This window comes from Panthera leo, chromosome B3 (genome assembly GCF_018350215.1).
Source record: "Panthera leo isolate Ple1 chromosome B3, P.leo_Ple1_pat1.1, whole genome shotgun sequence".
NCBI lineage: Eukaryota > Metazoa > Chordata > Mammalia > Carnivora > Felidae > Panthera > Panthera leo.
Genome location: NC_056684.1, coordinates 121,919,146 through 121,935,271, shown reverse-complemented (window position 1 = coordinate 121,935,271; position 16,126 = coordinate 121,919,146). Strand labels below are relative to the sequence as shown.

The following is a 16,126-nucleotide window of genomic DNA, read 5'->3' as shown; positions in this document are numbered from 1 at the left end:
TGATTCCTCATCTGCAAAATGAAGACATTAAGACCTTCCTCCCAAGTTTATAACAGAGAAAAGGGCCCGGCACAGGGAGTTAGGCATTCAATAAACATTAATGGCAAAAGGAAATAAAGGAGGAAGGAGGAAAGGAAGAAGGAGAAAAGGAAGAAGGAGGAAAGGGCAGAGCCCAAAGGTAAGAATGAAAACAACAATCAGGGTGCCTGGGTGGCTCAGTGGTTAAGCGTCCAACTTCGGCTCAGGTCATGATCTCATGGCTCGTAAGTTCGAATCCTGCATCGGGTTCTGTGCTGACAACTCAGAGCCTGGAGCCTGCTTCAGATTCTGTGTCTCCCTTTCTCTCTGCCCTTCCCCTGCATGCACTCTGTCTCTCTGTCTCTGTCTCTGTCTCTCTCAAAAATAAACATTAAAAAAATTTTTTAATAAAAAAATTTTAAATAAAAAATTTTTTAAAAAGAATGAAAACAACAATCTTGCTTCCAAATCAGAGCACTAAGTACATGCTAGGCACCATGCTAAGCACTCGTGTGGTCCTCATAACCTTCGTAGAAGGAGGTACTGTCACTGCCCCCATTGACAGAGGCCACACAGACACCCGGAGGCCTGGGCTCCCAAACCACACACTCTCCTACCATTCTACTGGCTCATGTGCTGAGCCAGGGCGTGGCTTCCTCCTCTGGGCCATACCACCACTGGGACCACAGGCTCATCTTCATATGTTGCCTGGGGTAGGGAAAGGAAGAGCATTCACCTCTCTCCATTCCCTCCTCTCGCCTACCCAGAGTGCTAGATCACGTCATTACGATCCTTAACACCCTTTGTGACTCCCCAGGACCTCCGGGGTCCTGCCGGAGGTCTTCACTACCTGCACCCACCCTATTCCTCCACTATTTCTCCCTGGAAACCCTGCCAAACTTCACCATTCCCTTCCCCTTCCTTGCAGTGCCATCGCTGCCCCCCCCCCCAACTCCTCTACCCCGCAGATCCCTACTCATCCTGTTGGGGAAGCCCACACACAGCAGAGGCCAGCACTTCCTCCTTGCCGCTCTCTGGGATCTCGCCCACACCCCTCCTGCTGCTGCGGGGTGGCGGCAAGGATTTAGCTGTGCACCCGACTGCAACACTAGGTGGGGAGCTCCTTAAAGAAGGCAAATATGTGTGGTCCCCTCTGAACCCACATACCCAGCTCATAGGAAGGACTACAAAAATGATGGGCGCTGTTGAAAAAGTACAATTCCACCCGTACCTGTAAGACCCTATGGCAATCAAGAAGAAGAAAATGGGGTACAGTCCCCACCCCACTGGCCAGCTTTCTTTCCCTGAGATCAACAGGGCACGAGGTGGGAGACAGAAGCCTCACTTTTCTCATAGCTCTTTGAAGTAGAAGCAGTTGGCTCCTGCTGTCCCCTGCTGGCCTGATCCCTTGAGGCCTGGGAGTGGCAGGGAAAGGGGACGGCGGATGTGGGAAGAAGCTGTGCCCACGCCCCACGGGGGCAGAAGAAGTAAGTCCCACAGATTTCACATCACTGTTCTCTGGGGCCTCTCAGCTCCGTGGGGTGCAGATGGCCCAAGAAGACACATGGTAATCACTTGTCCAGGCAGGGGCTACCACCGGGGCCTCAGCATGTGCCTGCACCCCACTGTGTGCTCCCAACCCCCACCTTAGGAGACAAGGCAGAGGACTGGACTGGACGCCCTGGAAGGGTGCTTGGTGCTCAGCGACATTGTAATTCTTTGGTCAACAGGTCCATTTCAAGGCAGTGAGACCTCACCGGGACATACCTGCCCTCGATGGGCAGCCCCGACAAAGCCCGTGTCCCTCGCACCACAGCCATGAGAGCTCAACCTCACCTCATTGACATCAATCTTGTTCTTCTCCATGTAGTCTCTGTCATTGACCTGGCCGCCATCCACAAACTCCATCAGAAGGACCCGCTTGGTGGACAGCTCCCAGTAAATGCGGGGGACCTGAAATGGGAAAGAGCAGGTCAGAAGGGCTGGCGGGCCAGAAGCTAGGGGCCAGGACCACAGAAAGGTACAGTGAGCCAGGCAAGGGCAGATGCTCCTGCCAGGAACAGGAGACGAAGCCTGAGTGGGACCTGAGCAGTAACAGGTGGGGAAAGCGAGGGTCGGGCCAAGACAGGAGGGCAGGCCGGGCTGCCTCCTCTGCCAGCAAGGCCTCTGGTCCTTCCATTAGAGACCCCTCCTGCTTGGGGACCATAGAACGGCTTCCCCACCCTCCTCAGTGCCTCCAGACACAATTAAGAGCCAAAAGTAAAATTGAGACTTAGGGGAAAAGGTGTGGAACCCCCCATACCTGAGCCAGAGTTGGCATTAAAAGCTATTTCCCTCTCTCACTAGGCCAATTGCAAGCTCCTCACATGAATCTCATCCCTTTGCCTCAGCTTCTACACCTGTGCAATGGATATATTATATGTATATGTTTATGAATGAGTTAACCAAAGAACAAATTTTTTTACTGGATGATAAATTTTTCAGTAAGGAAGTCCTGAGTTTTCTCAGGCCTGTTCCTACAGGTCTTCTGTGGCAGACAATGCTGGATCCTAACCTATTCCCAATCCTCCTCTTCCCCAGAGATAGGAAAAATGAAATATTTTCCCTGCTTGCTTTGCAATCAGTATGACCACAGGACACCGTTCTGGCTTATGAGTGGAGGTCTGCTAGAAGCTCTGGGAAGGTTTTTATTTTCTTCATAAAAAGGGATGTTTGTAAATGGTGCAGCTCTTCTTACCCTTCTGTCCTACTTTGAAAGTGAATGTGATACCTGGAGCTGCAGCAGCTATCTTGCAACCATGAGGAAAAGTCCAAGAAAATCAGAGATGCCTGCCCTGACACGGTCAAACCACTAACACAATATCAGCAGGCAACTGCTATAAGCCTTCTTGCCATGTGAGGAAAATAAATCTTTTTTGTTTGTTTACGATACTCTAAATTGGGCTATTGGTTACCTGTAGACAAATGCATTCCTAATTGATATGCTCTCCAACTCCCTTGGACTCTAAGAACACCCAATAGCCAAAAAAAAGAACAGATTTCACCAGGATTAGGCAGGAGGTCAGACCGCACCAATGGCTGCTGGGCTGCCATATGAGTGAGTGACAGCCAAGAGTGCCACCAATGCCAGGACGAAGGAATTACTGGGATATTTAGCATGTCACGTTTCCCCAACAACTTGATGGGCTCGTTTCCACATACAAATAAAGAAACTAGGGCAGTTAATTCAAGGGTTCTGGGGAATAAGGACTTCCCTCATCTCGACCCCCAAAACTCATCTGGCAGCAAGACCCCAGTGCTCAAGTCAAGAAACCTGTTTCCCTTCCTACTTCTGCTAACTCTGCCATGTCTTAGTCCAGCCACTTAACCTCCAATGCCTCAGTTTTCCTCCTTACAAAGGACTGTTCCTGCCCCATTGCAAGGAGCTCTGAGGATAACGGGGGGCTGCGCATACCAGTAAAACACCCTGAGCTTCCTGGAACGAGGGTCCCAACTGAAGTCAAGGTGTCATTTGGGTTTGCTACTTTCCTACAGTTTGGGCCATTTGAAAATCTGGGCTAGAGAAATCTGTGATTCTCTAGGACTGTGAACTGAAATTTCAGTCCTGCTTGGCACTTCTCAAAAGCTACCTTTAAAAATATGAGTGCAAGTTTGCTGTCCTTGACCATGGCTTCCAAAGGGAAGGGACACATTTTGGGGTTAAGTTCTTCCCCAGGTTTGTTTGGAAACCTAAGCTTGGCAGTGGGCACCAGGGGCTCCAGGGACATGAGGTCAAACCCCCATCTGGGTCCGCCTGGGGCAACATGGAAAACAGCTTGAAAGAGCCACAGATGGAAGAGAAAAACCCAAAGACTGGAGACTCTGGCCTTGTTAATAAGGGCAGTGGGAGGCTGCACTCCCCGCGCCTCCACCTTTCTCCCCGGTCTCCCCCCAGATGCAACCATCCCTGTCTGACAACACGATGGCCCTCTGTGGCACCTGCTTAGATCTCAGATGACAGAATACCAAACCGGGAGGTAGACAGAATACTAAACCGGGAGGTAGAGAGTTTTGCCATGAGAGTTCAGGGAGGATGGCAACTGCCCCCTGATGGTGACACCACAGAAAGGACTTCAAAAGGCAGATCTGCTCCCTGCACAGTTAAGAGAAACTTGGCTGGACAGTGGGATGTAAGGTAGACAACTTGCTCCTAAGTTACCCTGTGGGCAGGAGGGTTTGAAGTGTAAGGTGAAATTCCCTTCACCCCAAAACCAATGTTTCATCCCCATGCCTTACTCTTCTCCTCCCATCACAGTAGGGAAAGATGAAAGAGAATCATTTTAAAGAGGCAATGAGAAGAACCCACCACCTCCTCCAAACAAAACTGAACCTAGGGAGGTTCATGGCCAGCGAGGCCCAAGGGTCACACCCTGGCCATCAGGACTCTAGATCCAAAATCTATCTCCTTAATAAAGATCATAGGCCCCACTCCCGTGGGCTCCACATACCCCCATGCTGGGGCCAGTCCTGATCCAAAGAAGGAAGGCAGAGATTATGGAAAATTCCAGCTCAAGACCTTGGGCCTCAACCTCATAATCTGGCCCTGACCTCACGCTTCTATTTTGTTCCTGCGCTTTGGTGAACACAACTGTGAAGCAGGCCCCAATTTGTCTGGGCCAGTGCCCATCACCTGAGGGAGCCCAGGGAAGCAGAGCACAGACCCAGAGTCAGATCGTCAGGCTGGAGCCCTGGTTCTGCCACCTCCAAGCTATGTGACTGCAGGTACATTGCATGACCTCTCCAAGTGCCAGCTTCCTACCTGAAAAAAGGCGATGACATTGAAGCAACATCCCCAACTTCCCACTAGCATGTGTGGAGTCCTGCACTCAACACAGCAGCACACACTTAGCACCTGCTAGACAAGCATCAGCTGCCATATGACAGTCGTGTAGAGTATCACAGGTGGTTCTGATACACAACCAGGGCTAAGAGCTAATACTACAGACAGTTCAGCACAATAAATTATTGTGCCCCATGAATTATCATGAAGGCAGAATAGCACAGTGATTTAACATGCAGGCCCTGGGGCCAGGTTGCCTCCATCCAGAACCTGCCTCTGCCCCTTACAGGAAGCTGTGTAACCTCAGGCAAATGGTTTCATCTCTCTGGGCCTTAATCTCCACACCATTGACATGGGGCTAATCATGGCATTTTCCTCGTATGGCTAGATAAGGATTAAAGAGCAAATACGAGGCGCCTGGGTGGCTCAGTAGGTTAAGCTCTGACTTCAGTTCAGGTTACAGTCTCATGGTTCATGAGTTCAAGCCCCACATCGGGCTCTGTGCTGACAGCAGCCTGAAGCCAGCTTCAGATTCTGGGCCTCCCTCTTCTCTCTGCCCCTCCCTGTCCCTCTCTCTCTCTCAAAATAAACAAACATTAAAAAGTAAATAGGGGCACCTGGGTGACTCAGTCAGTTGAGCATCTGACTTCACCTCAGGTCATGATCTCACGGTTCATGAGTTCAAGCCCCACATCAGGCTCTGTGCTGACAGCTCAGAGCCTGGAGCCTGCTTCGGATTCTGTGTCTCCCTCTTTCTCTCTGCCGCTCCCCCACTCGTGCTCTGTATCTCAAAAATAAACATTTTTTAAAAAGTAAATATACACAAAGCACTTTTAAAAAGGTGTCTAACATTGCATAGACATGTGAAAATTATTAACTCACACTAATTATCATACATCAGTGGTTCTTAATCTTTATTTGTAGGAAATTATTCTCCAAAAGCATACACATCCCTCAAGATCTGCCCACAACTTCTGGAGAGTCGCAGGATCCTAACCTTGCACTAAGGAACCCTGGAGTGGCCCTGCTCTGGAGATGACCACTTTACCTACCCTGCCTTGACATGTGCAGGCGCACTCTCATGTCTTCCGGCCTCAAACCCCATGGCTATAAGGCTTCTCCCTCCTACCTTGTCCCCAGCTGTCCCCTGGGTTAGTCACAAACCTCTCCGCATGCTCTGTCCCCTCCCCATAACACACACACACTCTGACTACAAATCCACAAATGCCCTGGTCTTGACCGTTCAGCCTGGCTGCCCTCTCGCCCTCTCCCAGTCTCCCTGACACCACATTTGCATTCAGAGCTCGTCTGAGGCTCCGAGATTTATGGCATGGGGCTGAGGTTATTAAACCCCACTGGAAGATGCCTCACACACTGAGAGGTAAACTCTTCACTGAGGCTTAATTACGCACAGATGTTGTGATGGGGTGCCAGTGTGCAAAAGCAATCTATCTCCAGTTTTAAGAGCTGAACTGGGTTCACAGTGCAAAATTCGCTTCCCACTTGTTATGTGTTTAAGCAAAATTAATTACTCAGGAGCCCTAGTAGCACCATTGTCTTAGGAACAGTGTGTGGGTTTTAGAAGCAGCAGGTTGAATCGTTACATTAATTATTTACCCATTTGGCATCCTCATTTCAAAAATTTGTGTTATTATTATTATTACATGTCTTGGTCTGGCAGGCGCTAGTTGGCCTCAGCCAGAGGACGATCTGCTGTTTCCATGGGAACGGTGAAGGAGATGGTTCTGTTTGTCAGGTTCATAGTTCTGGTGCTGAGGAGCACCCCTGCCGGGTAAGAGGCAACAGAATGTCCTCAGGCGAGCACCAGAGATGAAATCAGAAAATCTGGGTTGTAGCCCTAGCCCCTCTACTCTAAGACTGCCATCTGTAAAAGGGGATGATGGCTGCTGGCAGGATTCAATGTCATGGTACCTGCAAAGTGTTCAGGGCAGCAGAAGAAACATTTAGTAAGGACTGCCTATCCCTGTGTACAATCAACACTTCTTGGAACCCCGCTCTGAGCTCCTTTATCCCGAGTAGAATTAAGTACTTGCTCTTGGGCATCCACAGAAACACAGCAAAGTCTCTGCCACAGTATGTACCTATGTGCATGGCACAGACCTGCACTGTGGCAACAGTGTGTTTGTCCCCGCTAGATGGGAAGTTTGCTCAGGTAGAAGCCAAACCCTCTCCTACTCATCCAGGGACCCCTAGCTCCTAGCAGAGCAACAAGCTCAGGAAATGTGAGATAAAGGAAGGAAGGAACGGGATATGCAAGTAGAAGCAAACATAGTTTAGACTCCACAGCACTATGCTAATTAGTCTCACTCCTTGTCTAAGAGAGCCAGGTTTTTATTTTATTGGTGGCTTGAACTTCAAGGCTGGGGCAGGATTACCAGATCTAGTCTGCACATCTGGATTTACAGGCACAAGAGGGTCTGTACATGCAGGTTTACAAGGAAAAACCAGTCAAGCGTCCAGCAGGCATTTAGACAGACCTGGCTCTCAACTCACTCAGAGTCAAACTTTGCCAATGGCTACATCTTTCACCAAAATCAGTGTCAAGACACTACATTGACCCACAGTTGCAGCTTTCCCTCCCATGAGCTGAGCTTCAGGATTCTCAGGTGGCTAGTAGAAACACACCCTCAGTCTCCCCATCTCTGTTAATTAATCTGGATAGAAGTATAAACACTACCTCCATTTCTTCGGATGTCTTCAGAAGCCACGAATGCTTTAGTCCAGAGCAAAAGACCTTCCCATTCAATGCACTGAAACACCCTCCTCCCCAAAAGAGCATTGCTTGACTGCTTGCTCTGGAACAAGCACCTGGAGCTCCTAAAGGCTCTGTGACCTCCCTTCCCATCTGCTCCACGCTTCCTGAGTGAAGAGAGAAGGGCCTGATTTCTTCAAAGAGTTGAAAGCCAAGCTCTCTATACAGACTACCAGAGGGGCCCGGCCCCTGCACCATGAAGAGGAGCCCCTGGGTAAACGGGTCCACACCCCGCCACAGACCTAACGCGTTCTAAGAACAGTGGCGGTGACGTGCATCTCTCTCATCCCAACCCCCATGGAGCCCGTGGGGACCATCAGGCCAGTCCTCAAAGGACAGCGCCAGTGGCAACCTCCTCGGCAGAGCCTTCCCTACCCTACCCTACTCCCTACCACAGGAGTCCCCTCTCCTAAATCTCTAGAACACTTACCAGTGGACCTCGTACAGAGCTGCTACTTCGTATCACTCGATATCATTTCCCTCAGGAGGAGTCTTCTGTCACCATATAGGCAGTTCTACAGTAGTTGAAAACACAAACTTTTTCCAACGTGACTGATCTACCAGGGGTCAGTTTGATCCTAATCCAAATTTTGCACTTGCTTCTATGGGCTGTCATCCACAGGAAGCACGTATGACCTCAGGAAACTGCTTCAGCTGAACTGCACGACATGGGCACACACAACACACACAGACGCACACCTAAATGTCGCCACGTGCATACACCCGCCATCATCACTTTCCATCCGGTTTCAGACGACCCTCCGTCCACACCTCAGAACAACACTCCAACAACTCCTCTGATGCCCAGTTTCACAAGCAGACATCAAGGTAGAGGCCCTTGTTCTGCTGCCTTACGTACTTCTCAGCCATTTAATGTGTGCAAAAACTACACTACTGCTTTCACTAGGCTCCTACCTTCTTTTATTTTCTGGGTCACCGGTGACATTTCTTAAAATGTGCATTTTCTCTTTTGCGAATTGTCTCTTTTTGTTATTTTTTTTTACTGACGTGTAATTAACATACAACGTTCTATTAGTTTCAGGTGGGTGATTCAACAATTCTATACATTACTCAGTGCTCATCACAATAAGTGTACTCTTAATCCCATTTATCAATTTCACCCATCCCCCCACCCGCATCCCCCCTTTGGCAACCACCAACTTTTTCTCTGTATTTCAGCCTGTTTTGTCTTCTTTTGTTTATTTGTTTTGTTTCTTAAATTCCACATGAGTGAAATCATATGCTGTTTGTCTTTCTCTGACTTATTTCACTTAGCACTACATACTCTAGTCCATCCAAGTTGATGCAAATGGAAAGATCTCGTTCTTTTTTGTGGCTGAATAATATTCCATTATATATATTGGGATATGTATAATATATAATATATACTGAAATATATGTAATATACATACTAGAATATATATATAATATATAATGGCATATATATTATATATATTTCAGTATATAGTATATATATTATGTGTTATATTATATATATTATATATATACATAATATATATTGTGGAATGTATATAATATATATAATGGATTATATATATTATATATAATGGTATATATAATAGTATACATTATATAATATCATTATATATAATAGTATATATATATTCCATTATATATAATATATATATTATATATACATAATATATATTGTGGAATGTATATAATATATATAATGGTATATATATAATAGTATTATACATTATATAATATCATTATATATAATAGTATATATATTCCATTATATATAACATATATATTATATATACATAATATATATTGTGGAATGTATATAATATATACAATGGAATATTATAGATGTGTGTGTGTATATATATCATTTGGTAATATTATATACTGACTATATATATATGTAAGTACCGTACATATACATGTATCACATCTTTATCCATTCATCTGTGGATGGACATTTGGCCTGCTTCTACATCTTCGCTTCTGTAAATAATGCTGCAATAAACACATTTCAAACTTAGTGGGCTTTTTCTTTGGGTAAATAGCCAGTAGTGGAATTACTAGATCATATGTTAGTTCTGTTTTTAGTTTTTTGAGGAACTTCCAAAAGTGTTTGCCACAGTGGCTGCACCAATTTACATTCCCACTAAATGTGCACGAGGGTTCCTTTTTCTCCACATCTTCACCAACACTTGTTATTTCTTGTCTTTTTGACTCTAGCCATTCTGACTGGTACATGGTGATACCTCAGTGTGGCTTTGGTTTGCATTTCCCTGATGACAAGTGATGCTGAATTCCTTTTCATGTGGCTGTTGGCACTGTGGTAAGCTTAGCCCTATTTTCCCCCCAAGAAGCCCTGTGGTTTCTGTTGTGTGATTTTTGCATCCTGTGGAGATTTCTAGGAAAACATAAGTTGTATTATAACAGAACTGACTATATTAAGCGAGGTAATATACATATAATGGTAGGAACAGCGCCAGAGCTCAGCTGCGTTAGCTACCATCAGCAGCAGCAGCAGCCCATGCTTCACGGAGGCAGAGACCGAGCTTACAGGCCCTTGGGTAGCACTCAATGTCTCAGAATTGCCAATCATTCAATAAACATCTGTTTGACTGACAGGCCAACGATCACATTTGGCATTTCTTTGTAATGCTACCTTCAAGAGCTTTAAGGAGCAACGCTAGGGACAAATCATCCATCCTCAGAAAGAAGACTCAGGAAGGGGGCATCCCCACTCATGTCCTGCAGGGGGAGTGTTCAGGGCAGGGACAGGCCTTCCCTGTGCTCTCTCACCAGACCACCTTGCCTCCACTGCCCTGCCCCTCCCACCTTTAAGAAGTCAATGTGCTTGAGCATTTGGGCCACTCTCTCAGCATTCCTCCCTTCGTTGAGGAAATCCAGCTCCAAAGGCAGGTTCTTCTTGGCCTCGTCCACCAGCCACATGAATTCAAACTCTGGAAACAGCTGCTTCACAGCCAGGACGAGCACCTGAAATGCACCAAACACCCCGTCAGTCAGCCCACGGCACCCACCACAGAAGCTCGGGTCCCTGCCCTCCCGCCTGGGTCCAGGCAGAAACAGCTCCCCAGGCCTCCTCTGAAGTAAGGCCTCCCTGCTCCCCAGGGGCCCATCTCTGTAGTTCAAATCCAAGAGGATAAAAGCCCAACAGCTGCCAGCAGCCACGACTCCCATGTGCCAAGCCCTCCCCGCATGCCCAGTGCTGGGCTGAGCGCTTAGACCGTGACTCCATTTGGTCTTCACAACTCTGGGCGTCAACCATATGCACTTATCCCCATTTTATAAACAAACAAGTCAAGGCTCTGAGAGTTTATAGGACTGTCCCAAATTCGCCCAGCAAGGAGGCACCGAGTCAGGACTCCACTTGAGTCGACCTCGCCCCCAAACCCTTGCTCTTCCTCACTTACTGAACTGCTGCCTTCAGCCTTTGCTGCTCCCAGACTTGTCCCTCATGGTCCTGTTTACAAAGGGCAGGGAGGGTGCTGCAACTGTGTGGCATTTTGTTATTTCTTAAGCTGAGCAGTGAATACACGAGCATTTATAATGTGATTTTTTTTATACTTTTCCCTTGTCTAGAATATTTCTTGATAAAAAGTACACTGCAATAAGAAAACAAGGCTGGACAAGACAAGAGGAGTAAGAGACAAGGGATGTGACTACTAGGACAAAAAGCTCAGGTTTCTGGCAATTTGGCCACCTTTGGATTCTTGAGTGAGAACACGATGAAAAGTGGGATTTTAGTGGACTTACAGGGCATTTATCAGTTTAGTAATATGAAATTAAACAACCCTGGCAGAGAACAGGAGCCCAGTGATATCTGTAGAGTATGCCATGTCCCCTCCATGGTCTGGGACTCAGTTCTGAGGCTGCTGCACACTGGGGCTCTAGATTTAAGATGATCTAGAAAGTTCATGGATGATGGCTCTGCAGTAGGTGACAAGGGGGAGGCCAGGAACATGGGAGATGTTTCAGTATTCCCCAAGAGAAACACAGAAGGCAACTCTCCTGTTCTACTATAAGCCTTCCTGTCAGTGTTCAAAGTGATCAATCCTCCCAGAAATTCTTGACATGAATTATAGTCTAAGTTCTCTGAGAATACCCATCTCTACCCCATGGTTATACCAAACAGCAATGAGCAAGAATTAGAAAACCATGGGCCCATTGGTACCAAGAGACCTACCCCATCTTTTGTGGACTGAATGTCTGTATCCCCCTCCCAAAATTAATGTTGAAGTCCTAACCCCCAAGAGATGGTGTTTGGTGATGGAGCCTCAAGGAGGTAATTAGGTTTAGATGAGGTCATGAGGGCAGGGCCCCTATGATGGGATTAGTGCCTGATAAGAAGAGGAAGAGACAGAGCGCTCTTCCACGTGGGGGCACAGAGAGAAAGTGGTTCTCTTCAAGCCAGAAAATCCTCACCAGGAACTAAATTAACCAGCACCTTGATCATAGACTTCCAACCTCCAGAACTATGAAAAATAAATGTTATTTAAGTCACCTAGTCTATAGTATTTTGTTATAGCAGCCTGAACAGACTAAGACGCCATCCCATCTATCCATAAGGACTCACTGAGCCCCAACTATGAAGCTTGTCATATGCTTCCTTTTGTCCTGGTCTGTATCATGCCCAGCACGGTTATAGGTACACACAATACAAAAGAAAGAGATCTAAAGCAGGGCCATTAACTACAAGGCATTTACGGCTTTGTTTTTAAACCCTATGTCCCAGATGATGTACCAGATGCCATTCTAAAGGAATCACCACTCAGAGTTATTACACTCAATTCCTATCAAAACCCTTTTTAATTACATTCTGCTGCAGTCTAATTTCTTTTAAGTCTTGTCTAGTCTTTCATGAGCTAGACCTGTGACCTTATGATAATTGATTTAGTTTATGTTTTGTTTCTGTTTGAGTCACACAGAGCTAGGAAGGAGAGGTGGCAAGAGTGAAGCCCATACTGCATGTGTCAGAGCCCAGCACAGGGAGCAGCAGTCCCCGGGGCACCGCCTCTCTTCGCCATGCCCTCAGACAGCCCTCAGCTGCCACCAATGGGGAGGCAGAGCTGGTGCACAGGAAACAGAAGCACTTGTCCAGTCCACACCTGTCAGCTGAAGCACCTGAATTCCACTCTCTGGGCTCCAAGTTCAGGGAGAAACCTCTTGGACATTTTGCTCCAGCCTAAGTTCCAGAAGTTCTCACCCAGGAGGGCCAAGGAAAGGAACCACAATGGGACTCAGTCATTTGTTTGATCAGTATTTACTGATTACCTCCCAGGCAGTTACCCTGGGCCAGACATGGGCATACACAGGGAGCTACATGTACCCTAGTGGGGTCTCTACCTGGGGATGAAGCTTCTGGCCAAACCATAAATCCTCATCATTTATTGTATGGTCACTGTTATTTGTGACATTTTAAACCATCATTAATATCCAAAGAGCATTGAAAGGCATTTTAAAGATTTTTCTGTTACTAATCATTATATAATTAGGCATTACTAGTACAATTGGTTATAAATACCTAATGTCATTAATCATAAAAGCAAAGACTTTATTGATTGATATTAATTGCTAATAGATAATCAGTAAACCAATTTGTAACCCAAAAAACTTTACAGTACTTATAAAGCTGGTTTCTAAAGCATTGCATGCATAGTGGGTGAGTCACTCCCTTGGTTAACATAAAACAAGAGAGTCTATTTGAATGGAAGTTAGTGGCTCACAGCTTGATAAAAGGATACCATCCCCTTTAGAGTAAGTTTAACAACTTGAAAATGTGATGCTGGCTATGAAGCCCAGAAGATGTACATACTCACATAATTTTGTACATAATCGAGGGGAGTTACCAACCCCTTGAACTTCAAGGGGGTGGGGAGATGGGTCAGTCATGTGGTCCAAATCTAAAATGGCTTGGGTTGCTGCCATTTTAGACTTTTCATGGCTGAGGAGAATAAAACAAAACAGTTTCACCTTCTGTTTTCATTCAATTTCTTTCCTAAGAGCCTGCCCTAAGTAGATTGGTTGAAGTTTTCCCTTTTTGACAACAGCTGCAGCCAACTAAAATAAAACAGGTGTTGTTATCAATTTGGCTTTTTTGAGTTTTCTCCCAAGATGTATCTTCTCCATAAAATTCTTCCAAAAGCCAATGTCTCCACCAGTGCCTAGCATGTTCTCAATACTCAGCAGATGTTTATTGAATATTCACGTGAATGAGTGAATAAATGAATGAACAAATGAACATTTCAAAGGGTTTGTCCTCTCCCCAGAGAATAATATGTTCACATATGCGTTATTCAAATACATCAAATTTTTCTATTTCTGAGGTTTTGGTGGGAAGAGGGATTACCTCTGAATTTTCGGTAAACACAATTTTGGAATGCCTGAGAATCTTCTACGTGATTTGAAACCTTATGAATCAATCGAGGTATGTTCAACCATTAATATTTCCTTCAAGGTGGAATAATGAAATTATTTTCCTATAGGGTCATTGGCTCACAGGAAGAAAAATCAATTGTGAGCCACACAGAAATATAATGGAAAAACTGAAAGTCACATCAAAGTTTGAAAACTACCGATTGCCAGTTATAACAACAAAAAAAATGGAAATTATCATTATTTAGTGACTACCCCATGCCAGGCACTGTGCTACGAGGCACTTTCTATACATGCTCTCATTTAATCCTCTTCTTGCCCATTTTACAGAGAAAGAAGGCAGTTCCAGGAGGTTAAAGAATTTCTCAAGGTCACATAGCTTGTAATTTCAAATGCAGGACTTGGACCCAGGCTTTTTTCACTCTTTTCTTTATGCAGGCCTGACTCATGCAATACAATACAGGACAATACAATAGGAAGCTTGAGATAAGGCATAAAAAGAACTGTTGTGAACTGTTAAAACCAACTGAAATAAGAACGACTATTATTAAGTTATTATATCTTATAAAAGGAATAACGCTTTATGGGAAAACAGCACACTAAATAGAACGCCTGCACGGATCTGAACTGGTAAAAAATGCATGTTCGACAAGGATCGAAAATCAATTCAGAGTGATGTAAATAGCTTGCCATTCACAGGGTTTATCTTTGTTCTGATAAGTTATTAAAGTGCACAGATTTAGAAAAGAGAATGATAGGGTGAAGAGAAGTTTCCATGGGATAGTCTATCTCTGGGGGTTTTTTAATGTATTTTATAGAAAATAAAATCAGCTATTGGGAGTCTGTGCCAACACAAACATTACCTAGCCACCCACTGTTCAATCAACACATTCAGAAAAGAAACAAGATGACAGACAGCATGCACTGAAAATGTTGTTCAAAAAAAGTCAAAAACATGACCGTCACGGGTCTTTATTTTTAGAGGCCCTTGGGATGGGCCAGAGGATATCAAACAGTGGATTCTGGTGCTCAGACCAGAGTCCCACCCCTGTGTGGCACAGCACCTTGGGGACAGGACTTAGACTCTTTAGAGAGTGACAGAGCACGAGAGTATTCATCATCAATTTCAGAAGCTTACGAGACAACAGGGAGTGATACGGGGTGCTGCTACTGGGACCTGGGTATTATGGTTTTACCACCAGCTCACACGTCCTCTGAGTCCTGCCGTGTCTCTAACAGTGAGAACGGCAGTGAGGTCCAGCCTGCTGAGCTCCCTGCTCCTGTGGGTGGCCAAGAGCTGCTGCAAAGCCAGCCGGCCAGCAGCCGAACAGACTCTGCCGTGTCAGTTCACCCCTGCCTGCTGAATCATTGTTCCAATCTCTGGGCCCAATGAGTCTGGCTCTGGACAGCCACTCAAATCAATAAGAGTCACTGGCCGTGCATCTAGAAGTAGAGGTGCCCCAACTATTAAAGGGACAATATCAGATGATAATGACAAAGCTGAAAAACACCCTTGGCTGTGCCTTTGTCTTTTGTGCAAAGTCACCAACACCATTAGGTTCATCAAACACCATTCACTGAGAGTCGGCTTCCACTTGGCTGCCACCATTCAACAGTCTACCTGAGAGACCATCCCCTTCCCCAAGAAAAGTGCCAGGTTCGCAGGAGATACAAAACACTAAGGTCACCTATGCTACTAGGTGCCAACCCAAAAGCCATTTCCCTCACCTTTCTGGCTAACAGAACCCCAATTTTGTGCATCTTTCATGTCCCCCAAGAAAGGCAGGTCTCAGTCGGAGAAGGTGAATCATGATCAGGTCTCTTACATCTCTTGCCAAGATTGATTTAGACTTGGGCATGTGGCCTACTTCTGGCCAATGAGATATGAAGGAAATTCTATTGAGGGGCTCTTTTTTGATAAGGAATATGAAGGAAGAAACAGGCCCTCTTTGGCACGGGATGTTACCTACTTGTAATAGCAGGAACTGCTGCAGCTATTTTGGGACCATGAGGAGCACTACCTTAGAAGGACAAGCCAGGATGTGGAGATGGCAAAGTAGAAGACAAAAGGAACCTGGGTCCTTAAAAACCACAGTGAAAAGGGCTGCTGGTGGAGTGTGGGTGGGTGGATGGGCTAA

At 45.8% G+C, this 16,126-nt stretch overlaps 1 protein-coding gene across 3 annotated transcripts in view; it reads right to left on the bottom strand.

Annotated features, from left to right (window-relative positions):
• ADCK1 (aarF domain containing kinase 1) overlaps positions 1–16,126 on the bottom strand; it is a 121,664-nt gene that overhangs the window by 21,370 nt on the left and 84,168 nt on the right. For all 3 annotated transcript variants that reach the window (XM_042943948.1, XM_042943949.1, XM_042943950.1), the window contains 2 exons: positions 10,431–10,589; positions 1,855–1,971 (listed from right to left, as the gene is read on the bottom strand). In XM_042943948.1, coding sequence (XP_042799882.1) covers positions 1,855–1,971; positions 10,431–10,589 — 276 coding nt within the window. The remainder of the gene's footprint in view (positions 1–1,854; positions 1,972–10,430; positions 10,590–16,126) is intronic.